The sequence below is a fragment of the Esox lucius genome, chromosome 11 (genome assembly GCF_011004845.1).
Source record: "Esox lucius isolate fEsoLuc1 chromosome 11, fEsoLuc1.pri, whole genome shotgun sequence".
Classification (NCBI taxonomy): Eukaryota; Metazoa; Chordata; class Actinopteri; order Esociformes; family Esocidae; genus Esox; species Esox lucius.
In genome coordinates, this window is record NC_047579.1 from 13,136,867 (window position 1) to 13,161,770 (window position 24,904).

The following is a 24,904-nucleotide window of genomic DNA, read 5'->3' on the forward strand; positions in this document are numbered from 1 at the left end:
CTTTAAGATTATTTGTTCCAATACTTTTGCTCACCTACAAATGCTGTGGTCTAATATAAACAGTGATATGTCCTAAGTTGTTTAACACATCTAGATGTGAATACCAGGAAATAAAAGCTGATATTCTGAACTCTTGTCTCATACTCCTCTTTTGATCTTAAACCCAAATGTCTTCAGTGAACAACAAAAACAAAGGAATTTGCCTTACCGTTCCAATACTTTTGGAGGGGACTGTAACTAAGGAAAGTATTCAGGGAAACTACACAACTCTGTGGTCTCAAGCAGCTAGTTTCCCAATAAATGCATACCTTTCAACATACTGTGTCCAAACACAAACATCAACAAAAGTGATCTTCTACATCTGGGTTATTTAGACAATATGTTTTTGGGGAGAACATGGTCTGAATCCATCAGCTAGATATTCTTTTTCGGACCATCAGTCCCAGAGTCCGAGGAAGTCAGATGAGGTATGCCTTTCCAAACAGCTGTGAGTGTGAGAAAAATGCCCTGTTGCTACTCTGAAGAAGACAGAAGACAGCTTGTCTATAGAAACGTTGGTAGGATTTTAAATTATTGCCTCTGAATCTAGTAGTGGGGTTTTCTTATCCTTTAGTGTGAGAGTTATAACTTTATTGTAATGAACCACTTTTACATAAATTGAAGTGATTGTGTAACGACTGTGTTAAATCATATGTACACATTACTTTGTTACACATACAGTAATATTTGAGTCCTGATTGGTCAATAACCGTATGTATTTGAGAAGACCGATACGATGTTCCAGCCTAGTCTGTATGCTCTGGTTTTAAGTGTTAAATCATAGTGGATGTGTCCATGGAGAAAGACAATTCTGAGCCCATATAACAACATATGGTTTCATTATTTCTCTACTTGAAATATTCTGGGATGTTCGATTATTTCACCTGTGTATTGGGTCACTGTGTAGCTCACTGCTGCCTGTAGGATCAGAAATATTTCAGCTAATGTGTGAGATTGTTGTGTTCAGAGTTTCCAAATATACTGTATGTACTGTAGGCTAATAGGAATTAGATTTGACTAATCAAATACCATAACGGAACATATTTTACTAGATAAGTATGTTGACTTAGTTAAATTATCTTTGCAGTCCTACTTTCCAGGTTTGTCAACCATTCAATCTAATCTTGATTTCAACCCTCTGATGTCCACAGATCTACCCCTCTTTGTCTGTTTATTATCATTCCTGCTACTCCCCTCTTGTTACACACACACAGTATATTTATTGACTAAATACATTGATGATTTTCTATATAGTTAATAACATTCTAGTATAATTTATTGTCAATGTTAGTTATACAAGTTCACATGACAATTATGTAATATATAGAGGATATGCTAATGTTATTCTGAACTATTGTTGTGTTTGTGACATGATGATATTCTCTCTCCAGACTGTCAGGTTGTGGAATCACAAAGAAAGGCTGTGCTTCTCTGGTCTTTGCTCTGAAGTCAAACCCCTCACACCTGAAAGAACTGGATCTGAGTGACAATGACCTGAAGGATACGGGAGTGGAGAAGCTCTCTGTTCTGCTGAAGGACCCACAATGTAGACTGGAGACTCTGAGGTGAGTAATAGTAGTTTAAAAAAGAGCTACTGTTTTGAATGGGTGAACCTCCACCAGCCCCGAGCTCCCAGCAGGACAAAGTCCCCAACCTCCTGCCCAATGGGATTTTCTAAAGGTCTGATAGATGAAGCCCCACCAGACATCCTATCAGACATGGAGGTGAAACACCCACAACCAGCAGGGCCTCCATGAAAACACAACAACACATTATTACATTATTATTTTCTTTCCAGAAGGGGTGCTGCTATGGATTATTTTGATAATTGATTATTCAATACATTAATACGAGATTATTTGAAGAATCGAAAAAGTAAAAACATGACTCACGGTCTATGTGGTGTTTGCTTTTACATTGAACCAAAATCTAAACAGCAGGTAAAGTCTTGGTCCAGTGATTCCTGAGCTGAAATAAAAGATCCCAGACACCTAAAATATGGGCATACAGTTTCTGTATTGCCAAATAATGTAAAATCCATAGGTTCGGGCCTAATGAATCTATTAATTGACTAATTTCCTTTTATGAACTGTATCACAATATTGTTTTAGAAATTGTTGCTTATTTGTTCAGTATACTAAGAGCAAGGTAAGGAAAACAAATAAATGTGAGGAAAACAAAGTCATAGTGGATGTGTCCACGGACAACAACCTTTCACCTGCATATTGGCAATGTCAGTTTTAAAAGTATGCCCTTAATTAATGCTGACATGACAAGATATAATATATAGATCAGGGGTGGGCAGTATTTTTCACTGGGGGGCCACACTGAAAATGCCAGAGAGCATCGTGGGCCAGATTACTTTTTTAACCAACATGCTAACTCTGTTAACTTGCATATTATATTTATGCATATTTATTTTCCATGCAACACCATCCATCCATCATCTTCCACTTATCCGGGGCCGGGTCGCGGGGGCAGCAGTCTAAACAGGGATGCCCAGACTTCCCTCTCCCCAGACACTTCCTCTAGCTCTTCCGGGGGGACACCGAGGCGTTCCCAGGCCAGCCGGGAGACATAGTCCCTCCAGCGTGTCCTAGGTCTTCCCCGGGGTCTCCTCCCGGTGGGACGGGACCGGAACACCTTCCCAGGAAGGCGTTCCGGAGGCATCCGAAACAGACCCCTCTCGATGTGGAGGAGCAGCGGCTCTACTCTGAGCTCCTCCCGGGTGACCGAGCTTCTCACCCTATCTCTAAGGGATCGCCCAGCCAACCTGCGGAGAAAGCTCATTTCGGCCGCCTGTATCCGGGATCTTGTCCTTTCGGTCATGACCCAAAGCTCATGACCATAGGTGAGAGTGGGAACGTAGATTGACTGGTAATTCTTCACCACGACAGACCGATACATCGACTGCATTACTGCAGAAGCTGCTCCGATCCGTCTGTCAATCTCCCGTTCCATCCTTCCCTCACTCGCGAACAAGACCCCTAGATACTTAAACTCCTCCACTTGAGGCAGGCACTCTCCACCAACCTGAAGTGGGCAAGCCACCCTTTCCGGACTGAGGACCATGGCCTCGGATTTGGAGGTGCTGATTTTCATCCCAACCTCTTCACACTCGGCTGCAAACCGTCCCAGTGCATGCTGAAGGTCCTGGTTAGAAGGGGCCAACACGACAACATCATCTGCAAAGAGCAGAGATGAAATTGTGTGGTCCCCAAACCTGACACCCTCCGGCCCCTGGCTGCGCCTAGAAATTTTATCCATAAAAATTACGAACAGAACCGGTGACAAAGGGCAGCCCTGCCGGAGTCCAACATGCACTGGGAACAAGTCTGACTTACTGCCGGCAATGCGGACCAAGCTCCTGCTTCGGTTGTACAGGGACCTGACAGCCCTTAGCAAAGGACCCAGGACCCCATATTCCCGAAGCACTCTACACAAGATGCCGCGAGGGACACAGTCGAATGCCTTCTCCAAATCCACAAAACACCATGCAACACTGTTTTCATAATTTAACTTAATTTTCTTTAACAATTATTTTTTTTTTTTTCTGTAACAAAGATTTGTTATGGCTGGCAAAGGCCTAAAAATCCCTTTTTAGGGTTATTACTCAACAGAAATGTTAAAACTTAACGTTCAACTCAACAGAGTAAGCTACATTACATAAGGTATAGTGTAAAGCAGTTATATAGGTATAATAGTTATTAGGGCAGACATAAGTCTATGAAATCACTTCTGAAGATTTTCACTCAAAGCAAATTGGTATAATCATCTAACTTCATACATTATATTTTTTGTACTACATGCTTTTAACGACAGCGATTCCAGCAGCCCAGACCCAAGAAATCAACTTTTAGGGCTACTTACTCAATATGAACAGGAGAGCCTCATATGGGCGTTGACAAGTGTTAGATTCTGTCCAAGTTTGATCCATGAACAAAATAAATGCAACCAGAAGTCAGGGGAGAGCCATCTTTATTCAGCATGAGTCTATGATGTTTTCCTTCCATTTCTCATTTCTCTCTCTCCAAAATTACAGAGGCAACACTGTCTTTATGCCAGAATACATAGGAGGTGACCAGTGGTCATAACCAACCATTACACATTCCAATACCCTCCAATAAGAAAGGTTTTTCCTACAACAGACCCTTGTATGGTATGTTCCAACCTATGGTCAATGGACCTATCCATATAGCCTATGTCAGTCACATGGGCAACTCCTAGCAGGAGGAATGGACAGAATGTATGGACAGGATGTGTGGGGCCCATCAGTAACAGGCAACACGTCCTATCTATGGTCCTTTGTTCAGAGTTAGTCAGCACATCTGTGTTGTGTTAAGTTTCTCATGCCAATTTCCCATCAGTCCCCCCTTCAAACATGTGATAACTAATCATTACATGTTGATTAAACTAGCAAAAATAAAACAATCCAATTCCTAATGAACTGAAAATGTCCAAACACAATAAAAAAACAATAAAGAAAAATAATAAAAAGGATTATCTGGCCTATGAGGCTTTATTATTCCTTAAATGAAATGAAAATAAGAAGCAATGGACACAGCTTGCCCTGACACATACCACTGTATGGCACTGCAATCGTAGTGACCATCGTGATCGATCTTTACCAAACACATCAAGTCCCAGGCTACTATCAGTCTAACCAGGGTCCAACAGAAACTGACCTAACATGACATATTAATGAAATGCATAATTCATTCCCAATAAACCCTTTAAACAATCAAAGTCCCCCCTTGACCATATCATGAGTCATGCGTCAACATCATACCAACAACCCAACATATCCTGAACGTAACACAACACTCAACTCCAATGAATGTACTAGTGACAGTTTCTACCTTTGAAACGGAATATGGCACTATTAAACATATCAGGATGGTTGTTGTAATTATGACTATAAAGCAACTTCACAAAAAAACAAGAATCTATGACCAATGTTTGGGTATTGATCATATGTAGTCCTCTACCTGCCTTGTGAGGAATGAACATACATAAAAGATCAAAATACCCATCAAATGTCCTGTAGTTCTAGTCTTCAGTCTTCTCTGTCTTGCATCAGGGATGTAAAGTTCCAATATCAGTTATTGCAGTCAGTGTGATGTGGACCCAGCAAATTGCCTGGCTGTCCTAACAAGTCTGTGTAGGTGTATAATGGAACAGTGAGTTTCCAACACTTCACTAATTCCAGATTAACACCACAACAGTGTCTTCCACTGTGATGGGACCATGTGACCTTTCCAGTCAACTGGCCCGTGGTTCTCTGACCTGTAGTATGTGGAGTCCCTCAGGACTCTCCTCTCATCTCGCTGTCGATGATTCATCTGGAAATGGAATGTGAAGCCAAGTGATCTGACCCTGGCATCGTTCTGCCATGTGAGTGGTCAGTAGGATTTGGAACAGATGCGACCCATGTGGTTGTAGAAATCCTTCTTGAACATCCTTCTTGCTGGTTCTCACATACTCAGCTGTCTGTTGTCCAGTCAGTGACATGATGTATCATCAGAAAAGGGGTTGTGATGTCCTGATCTGTTGAAAGTATAACTAAAAAACAATGATTAGTGTGGTTCAACAGTCCATCGGACTTTCATCCACTGGGTATGGTTCTGTCAACTCCCAACAATTAAGACAATAGATCAGTCCTGACAACCTGTGGATCTCAGAAGTTCCATCATCAGAGTGAAGCATACACCCTATTCAGACAAGTTTCTATAAAAGTCTATGTCAAATTTCCTTTTCCATCCAGAACTGGCTTGGTTGATGTTTCATTCAATGTGCTATATTTATGCTCGAATAGCACCTGGCAGTGGAATGAGATTCTGTTGTCTGATCAGACTTGACTTTGCTTAGCCAAATCAAAAATGGTTACATCTATGCTATTCCACCTTTAAATTGTTAGACCTTATGTCAAACAGTTTCCAAATAAACAATTAAAACAAATCCTAAGAATAGAATATGTTAAACATAGCAGATTCCAATACACCATTATAAGAAAAAAACACGAAATGTTCATGTAACTCCTTTTAAATACCAATTTGATTTGCTTTGAGCCCTAAGCTCAACTATTTCCAATCATAATCAGTTATCATATCATACATCCCCCCTCATAGGCGCCGATTTATGTTTTTCTCCGTGGGTGCTCATAGGCGCACGCCATTTATATATATATATATATTTTCGTGGGGGCTCGCTATTTTCCGTGGGTGCTCGAGCCCCGGAGCACCCACGGTATCGGCGCCTATGTCCCCCCTGCTCTCACTTCATTAAGTCAATGGAAAGCGACACCATGAGTGAAAGCAGAATCATGGCGAATATGGCCACAGGAGGCGCCATCCTGAGCCCACACTGGCCATCATTTTGGGATGGACATGTAAAAATAGAGAACTGGTAACAGGGATGGATCTAGAATCCATTCGATATGGAGTTCCATACTGTATATTCATCAAAAACAACAAAGTGAAAATGTTAAAAACACAAACATTCACTAACATAATCAAAGACATCAATGTGCATCAGTCTTGTGCAAAGGAATTATAAACCATATAACCCAGTGACACATTTGTCTTACAGAGCTAAACAGCTCTCACGTTCTTTAAATGACTATCATGAATTGAGAATACCCTGAAGTTTCTTGGCACATGCCTAACTAAATTGGTTTGCCCACTAGGGGATAAGCTGCGCACCTAAGTTGTAGGAGAAAAAACTCCAGCACATGTTCCAGTGGTATACCTACTGCAACCACCAGGGCAATTGTATTATCATATCTACAGCACCCAAATTTAGCATTTTCAAAGGCAACCACCAAACTACCTTGTGACAAACAATGTCTTGATTAACCTTCTACATTTAAGTAAAATTCTCCAACTTTGATTCATTTTTATTCCAAATAGTTGCATTCAGCCAAACACTAAATCACAACTTATATTTTGACCACTTCTGTGGTTCTATTGACATCAGAATTACTCATCAACAATGGAGGATGACTTTTGGTCAAAAGTCATACATTTCAATGTTAAAGCTATTGAGTAGAAAATGTCTCTAACCTCTACTCAATGTTTAATCATCCCAAAACTGAATTTGCTTACGTTGAGGAAATTACCACAGTTGAGACCAGTCTGAACATTCAACTTTATCCCTTAGAAATAGGCTACCTTGATTTAATGGGAGAGGTTGTTTGGGGTCATCCTAGGGGTCTGCCCCCCTTCCTGGAGCCCTTGGCTTCACCCACTCATGGCTAGCCATAAATAAAGGCCAAATGGATAATTTAAAATGTATATAAAATTTAGGTTTCCACATTTAAAAAATCCGTACATGGTCCTCAGACTGTCTGTAGCAACATATGTTATTCTTTCAACTTAGCCGATATCCTTTGTTAAGTGAAGGTTAAAATGTACTGTCCTACCCATCTCTAGTTTTGTTTGCAGTTAGTAAAAATATGCTTGTCATATCTATACAATAACTTAACATTCTGGTGGACATTCCAAACATTGGTGAAAATTATGACTAAACCAAAAACAGACATGACCACCCAAGTAAGCCTATGTTACTCTCGCTATCCCAGGGTGTGGGGGTGTGTGGGGGTTTGTGGGGGTGTTGGCTCAAGCACTCCTCCCCCCTGTGCTGCTCTCTGAACCAAGGGACCATTTTAGTCAGTCAACCTTTTAGTATCTAACTTCTTCTATAAAACACAAATGTCATCTTAGTTGTAAGAGAAACACAAAAACTGACAAATGAAAATGTTCCTAATTAACCAAAGCCAATTCAACATTCACCATTCAGAGTGCAAATCCATCTATCCGGGTCACGGCACCATGCAGTTAGATTCTGTCCAAGTTTGATCCATGAACAAAATAAATGCAACCAGAAGTCAGGGGAGAGCCATCTTTATTCAGCATGAGTCTATGATGTTTTCCTTCCATTTCTCATTTCTCTCTCTCCAAAATTACAGAGGCAACACTGTCTTTATGCCAGAATACATAGGAGGTGTGAAATGATAGAGACTTTTTCATGTGTTTTCACCTCTCTTACCTCCTTATTTATTACCACCTCTCTTACTTCTTTATGTATTATCACCTCTCTTACTTCCTTATGTATTATCACCTCTCTTACTTCCTTATGTATTATCACCTCTCTTACTTCCTTATGTATTATCACCTCTCTTACTTCCTTATGTATTATCACCTCTCTTACTTCCTTATGTATTATCACCTCTCTTACTTCCTTATGTATTATCACCTCTCTTACTTCCTTATGTATTATCACCTCTCTTACTTCCATATGTATTATCACCTCTCTTACTTCCTTATGTATTATCACCTCTCTTACTTCCATATGTATTATCACCTCTCTTACTTCCTTATGTATTATCACTTCTCTTACTTCCTTTTTTGCTTTTTTTTCATTGCACAACTTTTGCTGCGTTTTTGATCTATAATCCAGAAAAGAAAAACACTTCAAATTGCTCATTGAAATGCTGCTTTCATTATATATATATTATATATATATATATATATATATATTTTTTTTTTATTTTTTTTTAATATTACAATGGCCTAAAATGTTCTTCCTGCATAATTTCTGCTCCATTTTTCTGGTGCTAGGAAATGTACTAATGATTTAAAATCATACTAATCTGAAAAATTTGTATAACCAAAATGTTGTGAACATTTTATAATATGCTTTTATATCAATTAAATATCTAGTAAAATATTAAGTCCATTTATATTAAGCCATTTAGCAAAGGCTTTGTTTTATCCAAAATGACTTACAGTACACGTGAGGCCAAGAAAAGTCATAGCAAATAACTACTACAATGGCTCTAAACAGCAATTATAATAATCAGTATATATTATTGGCTCACACTTTGAAATACAGTATCTAATATACATATACAATACATAATATCAAGTAGATCAAATATCTAACACATGTTGGTAGTTAGTGGCCCTGGAATGGGTTGGGGTGGAGCCAAGGGGCCCTAGTATTGGTTGAGGTGGAGCCAAGGGGCCCTAGTATCGGTTGAGGTGGAGCCAAGGGGCCCTACTATCGGTTGAGGTGGAGCCAAGGGGCCCTAGTATCGGTTGAGGTGGAGCCAAGGGGCCCTGGTATGGGTTGAGGTGGAGCCAAGGGGCCCTAGTATTGGTTGAGGTGGAGCCAAGGGGCCCTAGTATCGGTTGAGGTGGAGCCAAGGGGCCCTAGTATCGGTTGAGGTGGAGCCAAGGGGCCCTGGTATGGGTTGAGGTGGAGCCCTGGTAGTCACGGGGCACTTGAGGTGCTGAGGGGTCCACATATTAAAGCACTATGGGTCTATCTATCTACATTGTGCATTCACAGTATATTGTCCCAGGGGCCTCTTACCATTATTTGCCATCAGGGTGCCTTTTAAGCTGAGGCCCCTAATTGTCTGAGGGCCCAGGCCCCATTCCATGATCTGGCCTTGATTCCTGAGCCCATGCAGTGATTTCCACTACAAGAAGCGTGCCTGTTTTTAATGCAGTGCCGTCTGAGGGCCTGTAGATTACGGCTATCCAATATTGGTGTTCGGCCTTTTCCCTTTTATATGCAGAGATTTCTCTGGATTCTCAATCTTTTAATGACTGTAGATGATGAAATCACCCAACTGCAATTTAACGTTGAGAAGCATTATTCTTAATTTGTTTCACTATTGGCCTGCACAGTCTTTCACAGAGTGGTGAACCCCTCCCCATCTTCTGAAAGACTCATTCTCTGTGGGATGCTCTTTTTACACCCAATCATGTAATTAGACAATAAACCTAATTAGTTGTTTGCTCTTTCACCAAGTTTGTTTTTCATAACACAACTTTTCCAGTCTTTTGTTGCCCCTGTCCCAGCTTTTTGAAATGTGTTGCTGGCATCAACATAACCTGTCTCAGTTTCAACATTTGATATGTTGTCTTTGTATTATTTTCTATTGAATCTAGTGTTACGGGAAACCAAGGCTTTCTGAAGTGTTAGAGGCTTTCATCAAAATGTTTGAAAATCATAGTCTTCTCAAGGCTTTGACACTCACTGCACATTCACCTCCCCCCCTTCAAACTGAACTCTTGATCTCAAATTATTTATTGCTGATCAGGACATGTCACTATTGTAAACTGTTTAATAACTATATTCATCTTTAGGAACTATTTCATATTTTTTAACAATGTTCTAAGGTCTTAAAAAGCCTTGGTTGCCCATCAGTACTAAGTTCATAGACTTTTGTTAATGTGAGTCATTTATGAAATCATGATAACATGATAATCTCTGTGCAGGCTGTCAGGCTGTCTGGTCACAAAGGAAGGCTGTGCTTCTCTGGTCTCAGCTCTGATGTCAAACCCCTCACATCTGAAAGAGCTGGATCTGAACTACAATCAGCCAGGAGACTTGGGAGTCAGACTGCTCTCTGCTGGACTGGAGGATCCACACTGGAGACTGGAGAAACTCAAGTAAGTCCTGTAGAGGTTTTTTCTACCAGTAATGTGGTATTACGTTGTCATGTTGTTTTGCATAAGTAATATGTGGCAAATACAGACCTGCCAACCTGTAATCATTTTGTGTAGCAGGAACAATAATTGTACATTTGAGGAAAACATTATTTACTTCATCCATGAAATTCAGTTTTCCCCTGAAATATAAATAAATATTTTAACACTGTGACTGAACACATCCCACCCAAAATATGATTTAAACTCAACTCATCCCTTCTTCTCTCAAACCCAGTCTTAATCTCAGCCTCTCCCCTTCATATCACCCACACTGCCTCAACACATGATCCACTGTCTCAACTTCCTGACAATTGGGGAGTTGTGTATCGTGTTTGTGTGTGATTGGAGGGTTGTGTATCGTGTTTGTGTGTGATTGGAGGGTTGTGTACTGTGTTTGTGTGTGATTGGAGGGTTGTGCATTGTGTTTGTGTGTGATTGGAGGGTTGTGTATCGTGTTTGTGTGTGATTGGAGGGTTGTGTATTGTGTTTGATTGGAGGGTTGTGTATCGTGTTTGTGTGTGATCGGAGGGTTGTGTATCGTGTTTGTGTGTGATTGGAGGGTTGTGTATCGTGTTTGTGTGTGATTGGAGGGTTGTGTATCGTGTTTGTGTGTGATTGGAGGGTTGTGTATCGTGTTTGTGTGTGATTGGAGGGTTGTGTATCGTGTTTGTGTGTGATTGGAGGGTTGTGTATTGTGTTTGTGTGTGATTGGAGGGTTGTGCATTGTGTTTGTGTGTGATTGGAGGGTTGTGTATCGTGTTTGATTGGAGGGTTGTGTATCGTGTTTGTGTTTGATTGGAGGGTTGTGTATCGTGTTTGTGTGTGATTGGAGGGTTGTGTATCGTGTTTGTGTGTGATTGGAGGGTTGTGTATCGTGTTTGTGTGTGATTGGAGGGTTGTGTATCGTGTTTGTGTGTGATTGGAGTGTTGTGTATTGTGTTTGATTGGAGGGTTGTGTATCGTGTTTGTGTGTGATTGGAGGGTTGTGTATCGTGTTTGTGTGTGATTGGAGGGTTGTGTATCGAGTTTGTGTGTGATTGGAGGGTTGTGTATTGTGTTTGTGTGTGATTGGAGGGTTGTGTATTGTGTTTGTGTGTGATTGGAGGGTTGTGTATTGTGTTTGATTGGAGGGTTGTGTATCGTGTTTGTGTGTGATCGGAGGGTTGTGTATCGTGTTTGTGTGTGATTGGAGGGTTGTGTATCGTGTTTGTGTGTGATTGGAGGGTTGTGTATCGTGTTTGTGTGTGATTGGAGGGTTGTGTATCGTGTTTGTGTGTGATTGGAGGGTTGTGTATCATGTTTGTGCGTGATTGGAGGGTTGTGTATTGTGTTTGTGTGTGATTGGAGGGTTATGTATGGTGTTTGTGTGTGATTGGAGGGTTGTGTATCGTGTTTGTGTGTGATTGGAAGGTTGTGTATCGTGTTTGTGTGTGATTGGAGGGTTGTGTATCATGTTTGTGCGTGATTGGAGGGTTGTGTATTGTGTTTGATTGGAGGGTTGTGTATCGTGTTTGTGTGTGATTGGAGGGTTGTGTATTGTGTTTGTGTGTGATTGGAGGGTTGTGTACTGTGTTTGTGTGTGATTGGAGGGTTGTGCATTGTGTTTGTGTGTGATTGGAGGGTTGTGTATCGTGTTTGTGTTTGATTGGAGGGTTGTGTATCGTGTTTGTGTGTGATTGGAGGGTTGTGTATCGTGTTTGTGTGTGATTGGAGGGTTGTGTATTGTGTTTGATTGGAGGGTTGTGTATCGTGTTTGTGTGTGATTGGAGGGTTGTGTATCGTGTTTGTGTGTGATTGGAGGGTTGTGTATCGTGTTTGTGTGTGATTGGAGGGTTGTGTATTGTGTTTGTGTGTGATTGGAGGGTTGTGTATTGTGTTTGTGAGTGATTGGAGGGTTGTGCATTGTGTTTGTGTGTGATTGGAGGGTTGTGTATCGTGTTTGTGTGTGATTGGAGGGTAGTGTATTGTGTTTGATTGGAGGGTTGTGTATCGTGTTTGTGTGTGATCGGAGGGTTGTGTATCGTGTTTGTGTGTGATTGGAGGGTTGTGTACTGTGTTTGTGTGTGATTGGATGGTTGTGCATTGTGTTTGTGTGTGATTGGAGGGTTGTGTATCGTGTTTGTGTTTGATTGGAGGGTTGTGTATCGTGTTTGTGTGTGATTGGAGGGTTGTGTATCGTGTTTGTGTGTGATTGGAGTGTTGTGTATTGTGTTTGATTGGAGGGTTGTGTATCGTGTTTGTGTGTGATTGGAGGGTTGTGTATTGTGTTTGTGTGTGATTGGAGGGTTGTGTATTGTGTTTGTGTGTGATTGGAGGGTTGTGTATTGTGTTTGTGTGTGATTGGAGGGTTGTGCATTGTGTTTGTGTGTGATTGGAGGGTTGTGTATCGTGTTTGTGTGTGATTGGAGGGTTGTGTATTGTTTGATTGGAGGGTTGTGTATCGTGTTTGTGTGTGATTGGAGTGTTGTGTATTGTGTTTGATTGGAGGGTTGTGTATCGTGTTTGTGTGTGTTTGGAGGGCTGTGTACTGTGTTTGTGTGTGATTGGAGGGTTGTGCATTGTGTTTGTGTGTGATTGGAGGGTTGTGTATCGTGTTTGTGTGTGATTGGAGGGTTGTGTATCGTGTTTGTGTGTGATTGGAGGTTTGTGTATCGTGTTTGTGTGTGATTGGAGTGTTGTGTATTGTGTTTGATTGGAGGGTTGTGTATCGTGTTTGTGTGTGATTGGAGGGTTGTGTATTGTGTTTGTGTGTGATTGGAGGGTTGTGTATTGTGTTTGTGTGTGATTGGAGGGTTGTGCATTGTGTTTGTGTGTGATTGGAGGGTTGTGTATCGTGTTTGATTGGAGGGTTGTGTATCGTGTTTGTGTGTGATTGGAGGGTTGTGTATCGTGTTTGTGTGTGATTGGAGGGTTGTGTATCGTGTTTGTGTGTGATTGGAGGGTTGTGTATCGTGTTTGTGTGTGATTGGAGGGTTGTGTATCGTGTTTGTGTGTGATTGGAGTGTTGTGTATTGTGTTTGATTGGAGGGTTGTGTATCGTGTTTGTGTGTGATTGGAGGGTCGTGTTTGTGTGTGATTGGAGGGTTGTGTATCGAGTTTGTGTGTGATTGGAGGGTTGTGTATTGTGTTTGTGTGTGATTGGAGGGTTGTGTATTGTGTTTGTGTGTGATTGGAGGGTTGTGCATCGTGTTTGTGTGTGATTGGAGGGTTGTGTATTGTGTTTGTGTGTGATTGGAAGGTTGTGTATCGTGTTTGTGTGTGATTGGAGGGTTGTGTATCATGTTTGTGCGTGATTGGAGGGTTGTGTATTGTGTTTGATTGGAGGGTTGTGTATCGTGTTTGTGTGTGATCGGAGGGTTGTGTATCGTGTTTGTGTGTGATTGGAGGGTTGTGTATCGTGTTTGTGTGTGATTGGAGGGTTGTGTATCGTGTTTGTGTGTGATTGGAGATTTGTGTATCATGTTTGTGCGTGATTGGAGGGTTGTGTATTGTGTTTGTGTGTGATTGGAGGGTTATGTATGGTGTTTGTGTGTGATTGGAGGGTTGTGTATCGTGTTTGTGTGTCATTGGAGGGTTGTGCATTGTGTTTGATTGGAGGGTTGTGTATCGTGTTTGTGTGTGATTGGAGGGTTGTGTATTGTGTTTGTGTGTGATTGGAGGGTTGTGTACTGTGTTTGTGTGTGATTGGAGGGTTGTGCATTGTGTTTGTGTGTGATTGGAGGGTTGTGTATCGTGTTTGTGTTTGATTGGAGGGTTGTGTATCGTGTTTGTGTGTGATTGGAGGGTTGTGTATCGTGTTTGTGTGTGATTGGAGGGTTGTGTATTGTGTTTGATTGGAGGGTTGTGTATCGTGTTTGTGTGTGATTGGAGGGTTGTGTATCGTGTTTGTGTGTGATTGGAGGGTTGTGTATCGTGTTTGTGTGTGATTGGAGGGTTGTGTATCGTGTTTGTGTGTGATTGGAGGGTTGTGTATTGTGTTTGTGTGTGATTGGAGGGTTGTGTATTGTGTTTGTGAGTGATTGGAGGGTTGTGCATTGTGTTTGTGTGTGATTGGAGGGTTGTGTATCGTGTTTGTGTGTGATTGGAGGGTTGTGTATTGTGTTTGATTGGAGGGTTGTGTATCGTGTTTGTGTGTGATCGGAGGGTTGTGTATCGTGTTTGTGTGTGATTGGAGGGTTGTGTACTGTGTTTGTGTGTGATTGGAGGGTTGTGCATTGTGTTTGTGTGTGATTGGAGGGTTGTGTATCGTGTTTGTGTTTGATTGGAGGGTTGTGTATCGTGTTTGTGTGTGATTGGAGGGTTGTGTATCGTGTTTGTGTGTGATTGGAGTGTTGTTTATTGTGTTTGATTGGAGGGTTGTGTATCGTGTTTGTGTGTGATTGGAGGGTTGTGTATCGTGTTTGTGTGTGATTGGAGGGTTGTGTATTGTGTTTGTGTGTGATTGGAGGGTTGTGTATTGTGTTTGTGTGTGATTGGAGGGTTGTGTATTGTGTTTGTGTGTGATTGGAGGGTTGTGCATTGTGTTTGTGTGTGATTGGAGGGTTGTGTATCGTGTTTGTGTGTGATTGGAGGGTTGTGTATCGTGTTTGTGTGTGATTGGAGGGTTGTGTATTGTGTTTGTGTGTGATTGGAGGGTTGTGTATTGTGTTTGTGTGTGATTGGAGGGTTGTGTATTGTGTTTGTGTGTGATTGGAGGGTTGTGCATTGTGTTTGTGTGTGATTGGAGGGTTGTGTATCGTGTTTGTGTGTGATTGGAGGGTTGTGTATTGTTTGATTGGAGGGTTGTGTATCGTGTTTGTGTGTGATTGGAGTGTTGTGTATTGTGTTTGATTGGAGGGTTGTGTATCGTGTTTGTGTGTGATCGGAGGGTTGTGTATCGTGTTTGTGTGTGATTGGAGGGTTGTGTACTGTGTTTGTGTGTGATTGGATGGTTGTGCATTGTGTTTGTGTGTGATTGGAGGGTTGTGTATCGTGTTTGTGTTTGATTGGAGGGTTGTGTATCGTGTTTGTGTGTGATTGGAGGGTTGTGTATCGTGTTTGTGTGTGATTGGAGTGTTGTGTATTGTGTTTGATTGGAGGGTTGTGTATCGTGTTTGTGTGTGATTGGAGGGTTGTGTATTGTGTTTGTGTGTGATTGGAGGGTTGTGTATTGTGTTTGTGTGTGATTGGAGGGTTGTGTATTGTGTTTGTGTGTGATTGGAGGGTTGTGCATTGTGTTTGTGTGTGATTGGAGGGTTGTGTATCGTGTTTGTGTGTGATTGGAGGGTTGTGTATTGTTTGATTGGAGGGTTGTGTATCGTGTTTGTGTGTGATTGGAGTGTTGTGTATTGTGTTTGATTGGAGGGTTGTGTATCGTGTTTGTGTGTGTTTGGAGGGCTGTGTACTGTGTTTGTGTGTGATTGGAGGGTTGTGCATTGTGTTTGTGTGTGATTGGAGGGTTGTGTATCGTGTTTGTGTGTGATTGGAGGGTTGTGTATCGTGTTTGTGTGTGATTGGAGGTTTGTGTATCGTGTTTGTGTGTGATTGGAGTGTTGTGTATTGTGTTTGATTGGAGGGTTGTGTATCGTGTTTGTGTGTGATTGGAGGGTTGTGTATTGTGTTTGTGTGTGATTGGAGGGTTGTGTATTGTGTTTGTGTGTGATTGGAGGGTTGTGCATTGTGTTTGTGTGTGATTGGAGGGTTGTGTATCGTGTTTGATTGGAGGGTTGTGTATCGTGTTTGTGTGTGATTGGAGGGTTGTGTATCGTGTTTGTGTGTGATTGGAGGGTTGTGTATCGTGTTTGTGTGTGATTGGAGGGTTGTGTATCGTGTTTGTGTGTGATTGGAGGGTTGTGTATCGTGTTTGTGTGTGATTGGAGTGTTGTGTATTGTGTTTGATTGGAGGGTTGTGTATCGTGTTTGTGTGTGATTGGAGGGTCGTGTTTGTGTGTGATTGGAGGGTTGTGTATCGAGTTTGTGTGTGATTGGAGGGTTGTGTATTGTGTTTGTGTGTGATTGGAGGGTTGTGTATTGTGTTTGTGTGTGATTGGAGGGTTGTGCATCGTGTTTGTGTGTGATTGGAGGGTTGTGTATTGTGTTTGTGTGTGATTGGAAGGTTGTGTATCGTGTTTGTGTGTGATTGGAGGGTTGTGTATCATGTTTGTGCGTGATTGGAGGGTTGTGTATTGTGTTTGATTGGAGGGTTGTGTATCGTGTTTGTGTGTGATCGGAGGGTTGTGTATCGTGTTTGTGTGTGATTGGAGGGTTGTGTATCGTGTTTGTGTGTGATTGGAGGGTTGTGTATCGTGTTTGTGTGTGATTGGAGGGTTGTGTATCATGTTTGTGCGTGATTGGAGGGTTGTGTATTGTGTTTGTGTGTGATTGGAGGGTTATGTATGGTGTTTGTGTGTGATTGGAGGGTTGTGTATCGTGTTTGTGTGTCATTGGAGGGTTGTGCATTGTGTTTGATTGGAGGGTTGTGTATCGTGTTTGTGTGTGATTGGAGGGTTGTGTATTGTGTTTGTGTGTGATTGGAGGGTTGTGTACTGTGTTTGTGTGTGATTGGAGGGTTGTGCATTGTGTTTGTGTGTGATTGGAGGGTTGTGTATCGTGTTTGTGTTTGATTGGAGGGTTGTGTATCGTGTTTGTGTGTGATTGGAGGGTTGTGTATCGTGTTTGTGTGTGATTGGAGGGTTGTGTATTGTGTTTGATTGGAGGGTTGTGTATCGTGTTTGTGTGTGATTGGAGGGTTGTGTATCGTGTTTGTGTGTGATTGGAGGGTTGTGTATCGTGTTTGTGTGTGATTGGAGGGTTGTGTATCGTGTTTGTGTGTGATTGGAGGGTTGTGTATTGTGTTTGTGTGTGATTGGAGGGTTGTGTATTGTGTTTGTGAGTGATTGGAGGGTTGTGCATTGTGTTTGTGTGTGATTGGAGGGTTGTGTATCGTGTTTGTGTGTGATTGGAGGGTTGTGTATTGTGTTTGATTGGAGGGTTGTGTATCGTGTTTGTGTGTGATCGGAGGGTTGTGTATCGTGTTTGTGTGTGATTGGAGGGTTGTGTACTGTGTTTGTGTGTGATTGGAGGGTTGTGCATTGTGTTTGTGTGTGATTGGAGGGTTGTGTATCGTGTTTGTGTTTGATTGGAGGGTTGTGTATCGTGTTTGTGTGTGATTGGAGGGTTGTGTATCGTGTTTGTGTGTGATTGGAGTGTTGTTTATTGTGTTTGATTGGAGGGTTGTGTATCGTGTTTGTGTGTGATTGGAGGGTTGTGTATCGTGTTTGTGTGTGATTGGAGGGTTGTGTATTGTGTTTGTGTGTGATTGGAGGGTTGTGTATTGTGTTTGTGTGTGATTGGAGGGTTGTGTATTGTGTTTGTGTGTGATTGGAGGGTTGTGCATTGTGTTTGTGTGTGATTGGAGGGTTGTGTATCGTGTTTGTGTGTGATTGGAGGGTTGTGTATCGTGTTTGTGTGTGATTGGAGGGTTGTGTATTGTGTTTGTGTGTGATTGGAGGGTTGTGTATTGTGTTTGTGTGTGATTGGAGGGTTGTGTATTGTGTTTGTGTGTGATTGGAGGGTTGTGTATTGTGTTTGTGTGTGATTGGAGGGTTGTGTATCGTGTTTGTGTGTGATTGGAGGGTTGTGTATTGTTTGATTGGAGGGTTGTGTATCGTGTTTGTGTGTGATTGGAGTGTTGTGTATTGTGTTTGATTGGAGGGTTGTGTATCGTGTTTGTGTGTGTTTGGAGGGCTGTGTACTGTGTTTGTGTGTGATTGGAGGGTTGTGCATTGTGTTTGTGTGTGATTGGAGGGTTGTGTATCGTGTTTATGTTTGATTGGAGGGTTGTGTATCGTGTTTGTGTGTGATTGGAGGTTTGTGTATCGTGTTTGTGTGTGATTGGAGTGTTGTGTATTGTGTTTGATTGGAGGGTTGTGTATCGTGTTTGTGTGTGATTGGAGGGTTGTGTATTGTGTTTGTGTGTGATTGGAGGGTTGTGTATTGTGTTTGTGTGTGATTGGAGGGTTGTGCATTGTGTTTGTGTGTGATTGGAGGGTTGTGTATCGTGTTTGTGTGTGATCGGAGGGTTGTGTATCGTGTTTGTGTGTGATCGGAGGGTTGTGTATCGTGTTTGTGTGTGATTGGAGGGTTGTGTATTGTGTTTGTGTGTGATTGGAGGGTTGTGTATCGTGTTTGTGTGTGATTGGAGGGTTGTGTATTGTGTTTGTGTGTGATTGGAGGGGTTGTGCATTGTGTTTGTGTGTGATTGGAGGGTTGTGTATCGTGTTTGTGTTTGATTGGAGGGTTGTGTATTGTGTTTGATTGGAGGGTTGTGTATTGTGTTTGTGTGTGATTGGAGGGTTGTGTATTGTGTTTGTGTGTGATTGGAGGGTTGTGCATTGTGTTTGTGTGTGATTGGAGGGTTGTGTATCGTGTTTGTGTGTGATTGGAGGGTTGTGTATTGTTTGATTGGAGGGTTGTGTATCGTGTTTGTGTGTGATTGGAGTGTTGTGTATTGTGTTTGATTGGAGGGTTGTGTATCGTGTTTGTGTGTGTTTGGAGGGCTGTGTACTGTGTTTGTGTGTGATTGGAGGGTTGTGCATTGTGTTTGTGTGTGATTGGAGGGTTGTGTATCGTGTTTATGTTTGATTGGAGGGTTGTGTATCGTGTTTGTGTGTGATTGGAGGTTTGTGTATCGTGTTTGTGTGTGATTGGAGTGTTGTGTATTGTGTTTGATTGGAGGGTTGTGTATCGTGTTTGTGTGTGATTGGAGGGTTGTGTATTGTGTTTGTGTGTGATTGGAGGGTTGTGTATTGTGTTTGTGTGTGATTGGAGGGTTGTGCATTGTGTTTGTGTGTGATTGGAGGGTTGTGTATCGTGTTTGATTGGAGGGTTGTGTATCGTGTTTGTGTGTGATCGGAGGGTTGTGTATCGTGTTTGTGTGTGATTGGAGGGTTGTGTATCGTGTTTGTGTGTGATTGGAGGGTTGTGTATCATGTTTGTGTGTGATTGGAGTGTTGTGTATTGTGTTTGATTGGAGGGTTGTGTATCGTGTTTGTGTGTGATTGGAGGGTTGTGTATTGTGTTTGTGTGTGATTGGAGGGTTGTGCATTGTGTTTGTGTGTGATTGGAGGGTTGTGTTTGTGTTTGATTGGAGGGTTGTGTATTGTGTTTGATTGGAGGGTTGTGTATCGTGTTTGTGTGTGATTGGAGGGTTGTGTATCGTGTTTGTGTGTGATTGGAGGGTTGTGTATCGTGTTTGTGTGTGATTGGAGGTTTGTGTATCGTGTTTGTGTGTGATTGGAGGGTTGTGCATTGTGTTTGTGTGTGATTGGAGGGTTGTGTATCGTGTTTGTGTGTGATTGGAGGGTTGTGTATTGTGTTTGTGTGTGATCGGAGGGTTGTGTATCGTGTTTGTGTGTGATTGGAGGGTTGTGTGTGATTGGAGGGTTGTGTATCGTGTTTGTGTGTGATTGGAGGGTTGTGTATCGTGTTTGTGTGTGATTGGAGGGTTGTGTATTGTATTTGTGGGTGATTGGAGGGTTGTGTCCAAGTCTTGATCACATTTTAGATCATAATTTGATTTATCGTCTAAGTGTGGTGTGTTTATGAAGGGGGAGAGGGAGAGGTGGTGTGTGTGTGTGTGTGTGATGGGAGTGGGGTTGTTTGTGTTGCAGGTATGTAAGGTGTGTGTGTGTGTGTGTGTGTGTGTTTGTGTGTAAGACAGGTTGTGTGTCACTGAATGACAGTCTGCTCCTCTGCTTCTTCCACAGTATGGATCATGGTGGAGAGTGGAGGTTGAAATCAGGACTGAAGAAATGTAAGTGATTTATTATACAGAAAACAAATACATCTGGTGTGTGTGTGTGTGTGTGTGTGTGTGTGTGTGTGTGTGTGTGTGTGTGTGTAAGTTTGTGCATATTTGTTTCATTCTGCATGTGTGTATATAATAGGAATGATGATGATGTGTAATATTGTGTCTTGGTCTCATCCATCAGATGTCTGTGATCTCACACTGGACCCAAACACAATAAACAGACTCCTCTCTCTGTCTGAGGAGAACAGAACGGTGACATGGAGGAGAGAGAAGCAGCCGTATCCTGATCACCCAGAGAGATTTGACTACTGGTCACAGGTGTTGTGTAGAGAGGGTCTGTCTGGACGCTGTTACTGGGAGGTAGAGTGGAGTGGGAGAGGGGCTGGGATAGGAGTGACATATAAAGGAATCAACAGGAGAGGATATGGTGATGACTGTTGTCTTGGACACAATGACAAGTCCTGGAGTCTGGCCTGTTATGATGACCGTTACTCTGTCTGGCACAGTAAGAAGACAACTGACATACCTGTCACCTCCTCAGACTCCCACAGAGTAGGAGTGTATCTGGACTGGCCAGCCGGCACTCTGTCCTTCTACTGGGTCTCCTCTGACACACTGACCCACCTGTACACATTCAACACCACATTCACTGAGCCCCTCTATCCAGGGTTTAGGGTTTATTATTCTGACTCCTCAGTGTCTCTGTGTCAGATGGTCCCTGTGTCAAACACAACATGATGTTTCACTCTAATCATGGTCATGTTCAGTAGGACACCGTAGCATATCCAGTTCAGACAGGAAATCTGAGTGTTTATTGGTCAGTGACATATCGGATTCCTCCAATCACAATATTAGATTTCATACTGACTATTTAATCATCATGTTACTCCCTTAGTCTGATGGGTAACATGTGAACCCACCACCCCTACCTCCACCTGTCACCCACCACCACCCCTACCTCCACCTGTTACCAACCCACCACCCCTACCTCCACCTGTCACCCACCACCCCTACCTCCACCTGTCACCCACCACCCCTACCTCCACCTGTCACCCACCACCCCTACCTCCACCTGTTACCCACCACCCCTACCTCCACCTGTAACCCACCACCACCCCTACCTCCACCTGTTACCCACCACCACCCCTACCTCCACCTGTTACCCACCACCACCCCTACCTCCACCTGTTACCCACCACCCCTACCTCCACCTGTTACCCACCCACCACCCCTACCTCCACCTGTTACCCACCACCCCTACCTCCACCTGTTACCCACCACCCCTACCTCCACCTGTAACCCACCACCACCCCTACCTTCACCTGTTACCCACCACCACCCCTACCTCCACCTGTTACCCACCATCACCCCTACATCCACCTGTTACCCACCACCACCCCTACCTCCACCTGTTACCCACCACCCCTACCTCCACCTGTTACCCACCCACCACCCCTACCTCCACCTGTTACCCACCACCACCCCTACCTCCAACTGTTACCCACCACCACCCCTACCTCCACCTGTTACCCACCACCACCCCTACCTCCACCTGTTAGAAACACAACATGATGTTTCACTATAATCATGGTCATGTTCAGTAGGACACTGTAGTAAAACACTGATAATAACTCTCTAGTAGTGAGTAAATCATATGATTGTAAATATTCCTGATTAAACACCACTGAAGATGTAACCTGTAAACTAGAGTCATTAATCAATAGAATGAATCACCACACTGGTCTGTAAAACCTTCACATTTCGAAATCATTCATCAGGTTGTTATTGTTTATCATTGGTGTTTCTAAACATTGATGTCTTGTAGAATGTTTATTTATTTAATTGTTGATAAAACATTCCTGATTCTGTAAATTAATTTCAGTGTCCCAGATTTTACAGAATAAAAAAAGGATCAGAGGGGACAGGAGAGTTTTAAAACAGATTATGTTAGATTGTGTTTTATATATAATGTGTGTGTGTGTGTGGACAGATGCTGTAAATACTTTACTAAACACAGACCACCAAAGCCGTTGGATTGATGTGACAGTTGACCGTCCAACAACAGAAGCTTAGTGAACCTCCTCCTGTTAACTGATCTACTAACCATGAAGAAAGAGAAACATGTAGCACACCAGGTGAACAGAACCTGATAGAAACATGGAGAGAAAACACACACACATCTTCTCCTGTGTTTCAGGGTGTCTCTGTCCCCTCTGATCCAGTGTCTCCTCTCTACCTCCCTCTCCTGTCCCCTCTGATCCAGTGTCTCCTCTCTACCTCCCTCTCCTGTCCCCTCTGATCCAGTGTCTCCTCTCTACCTCCCTCTCCTGTCCCCTCTGATCCAGTGTCTCCTCTCTACCTCCCTCTCCTGTCCCCTCTGATCCAGTGTCTCCTCTCTACCTCCCTCTCCTGTCCCCTCTGATCCAGTGTCTCCTCTCTACCTCCCTCTCCTGTCCCCTCTGATCGAGTGTCTCCTCTCTATCTCCCTCTCCTGTCCCCTCTGATCCAGTGTCTCCTCTCTACCTCCCTCTCCTGTCCCCTCTGATCCAGTGTCTTCTCTCTACCTCCCTCTCCTGTCCCCTCTGATCCAGTGTCTCCTCTCTACCTCCCTCTCCTGTCCCCCTCTCCTTTTTTCTTCTCTTCCTCAATTCCTCTACCCTTTCTGCTATTTTTGTTCTTCCTCCTCTGTTTCTCTCTTCCTCTCCTTGTGTCTCCTCTTTCCTCCTCATCCTCTCTGTCTCTCCTATCCTCCTCTTACTCTCCCACTCCCTTGCCCATCTCCTCTCCTCCTTTCTTCACCTTCCTGTCTTTCTCCCTTGCTCTCCCTCCTTGCTTCCTCTCTTTTCGTCTCCCCCTATGCTCCTCTCTTCCTGTCTCCCCCTTGTCTTCTCCTTTCCTCTCCTCTTCTCTCCTGTCCCTCTCCACGTCTCTCCTTCTGCTCCTCTCCTTTTTCTTCCTCTCCTAGTGTCCACCTCTCCTCTCTTTTACCTTCTCCTCTCTTCCACTGCTCCTCTCCCTCTTTCTTCTTTTATTCACCTCCCCAGTCTTTCTCTTCCTCTCCTCTCTCCATCATCCTCTCATCTTCTATTCCATCTCTTCATCTCCCCCTCTGTTCTTCTCCTATCTCTGTCTCCCACTCCTCTCCCAATTTGCTCCTCTTTTCCAGAGATAGGGACAAGTCACACATGGTCAAGTCCAAGCAAGTCTTAAGTCTTAACCATCAAGTCTCAAGTCACAGTTCAGATAAATCAAGCAAGTCAAGTCAAGTCAAGGGTTCACCCTAAGCAAGTCAAGTCGAGTCCTTATAAGTTTCAAGTCAAGTCACAGTACTAAAGAGATGAACACACACACACACACTGTCCTCTGTTTCTGACGTGCGCTCGCTGCGAAGCTCGATTTCAAAATCAAATATTTTTCTTCTCCGCGGTACAATTTTTTGGGGGGACGAAGCGGAGGGATCTTGAATCAGCCTGAAGGGGTTGTATTCGCTATAACAACTGCCTTACTATACCTTATCCCGCTTATTACATGGCTACCTACCAAATACATCTATAATTTGACACAAAATATTGATTTCAAAAGGAATTTATTGCTTCCTCTAAAGAAAATAGTCCGTTCCGTCTCTGGTTAGAATCCTGCTGCGTCCATAGCAACGCGCTGTTTTTCATGGCAACGGTCTGTTATCAAGAAATAACACGCATTCTGCACTGGAATTCAGCCAATCCATGTAATAAGGGCTAATAATAACAACCTTATAAACTAATTATTGTGACTGAAAAACTGCCTAATATGTAATTACGCTGTAATTATTCTTGTCTGTATGAGTAAAAAAAAAAAACCTCTTCGAAATGTTTAGGTGCTAGTAATCACATCGGCGCCTCCATGTTAGCCTTTCATGCAGTAAAGTTAACTGTTATGGTGTAAGCACAATGCTTTTTAGTTTCCACACGCAGTCCACAAACACTTGAAAATGCCCACATTTAATACAGACATTATAGCCTACGTGTAATAATATACATGCCCGCTCATTTTAAGATGCCCATCAACATTAAAATTCAGGCTATGCCACTGTCATAGTCAAATTCCCTATTTACCAGACGTATTCAGTAATGATAATGGTCACATTTCTAACAAGAAAAAAACAAACATAATATGCAACCAAGGCCAAATTATGACAAACAAAAGATTAATTAATTACATTAGTAACTTAATCGTTATAGATCTTAGTGAAACTGAATATAAAGAGATTACTTTCTTACCTTTCCTTGTGGTTCTTAAAATAACGAATGAAATTTGACGTTGTTGCATATTTTGCATCTGGCAAATCTTTTTTCATTCACACGGTCCACTTCAAAGTCCTTGTATCCAAACGATACTAATTGTGGAGCTCGACTAACGTTACTGTCTGCCATGTTTGGCGCGGTTTTAATTGTGCAGCGTTAAAGGCACATACGCTGATTAGTGGTGCTGATGTCACAACATATAAAATCATTTTATTGCTGTTTGTTTATTATAAGTTCAAGTCATTGTCGAGTCTTCCACTTCAAGTCTCAAGTAAATTGTTCTCAAGTCA

The 24,904-nt window shown here is 42.5% G+C and overlaps 1 protein-coding gene across 1 annotated transcript in view; it reads left to right on the forward strand.

The window, feature by feature from the left end:
• LOC105010246 (NACHT, LRR and PYD domains-containing protein 12-like) overlaps window positions 1-21,033 on the forward strand; it is a gene marked incomplete at its 3' end in the record, with an annotated part of 55,105 nt that extends 34,072 nt beyond the window's left edge. The window contains exons 11-14 of the mRNA XM_034295440.1: window positions 1,431-1,604; window positions 10,329-10,502; window positions 20,288-20,334; window positions 20,513-21,033. Of these exons, the coding sequence (XP_034151331.1) occupies window positions 1,431-1,604; window positions 10,329-10,502; window positions 20,288-20,334; window positions 20,513-21,033 (916 nt within the window). The remainder of the gene's footprint in view (window positions 1-1,430; window positions 1,605-10,328; window positions 10,503-20,287; window positions 20,335-20,512) is intronic.
• Window positions 21,034-24,904: the final 3,871 nt, after the last annotated feature.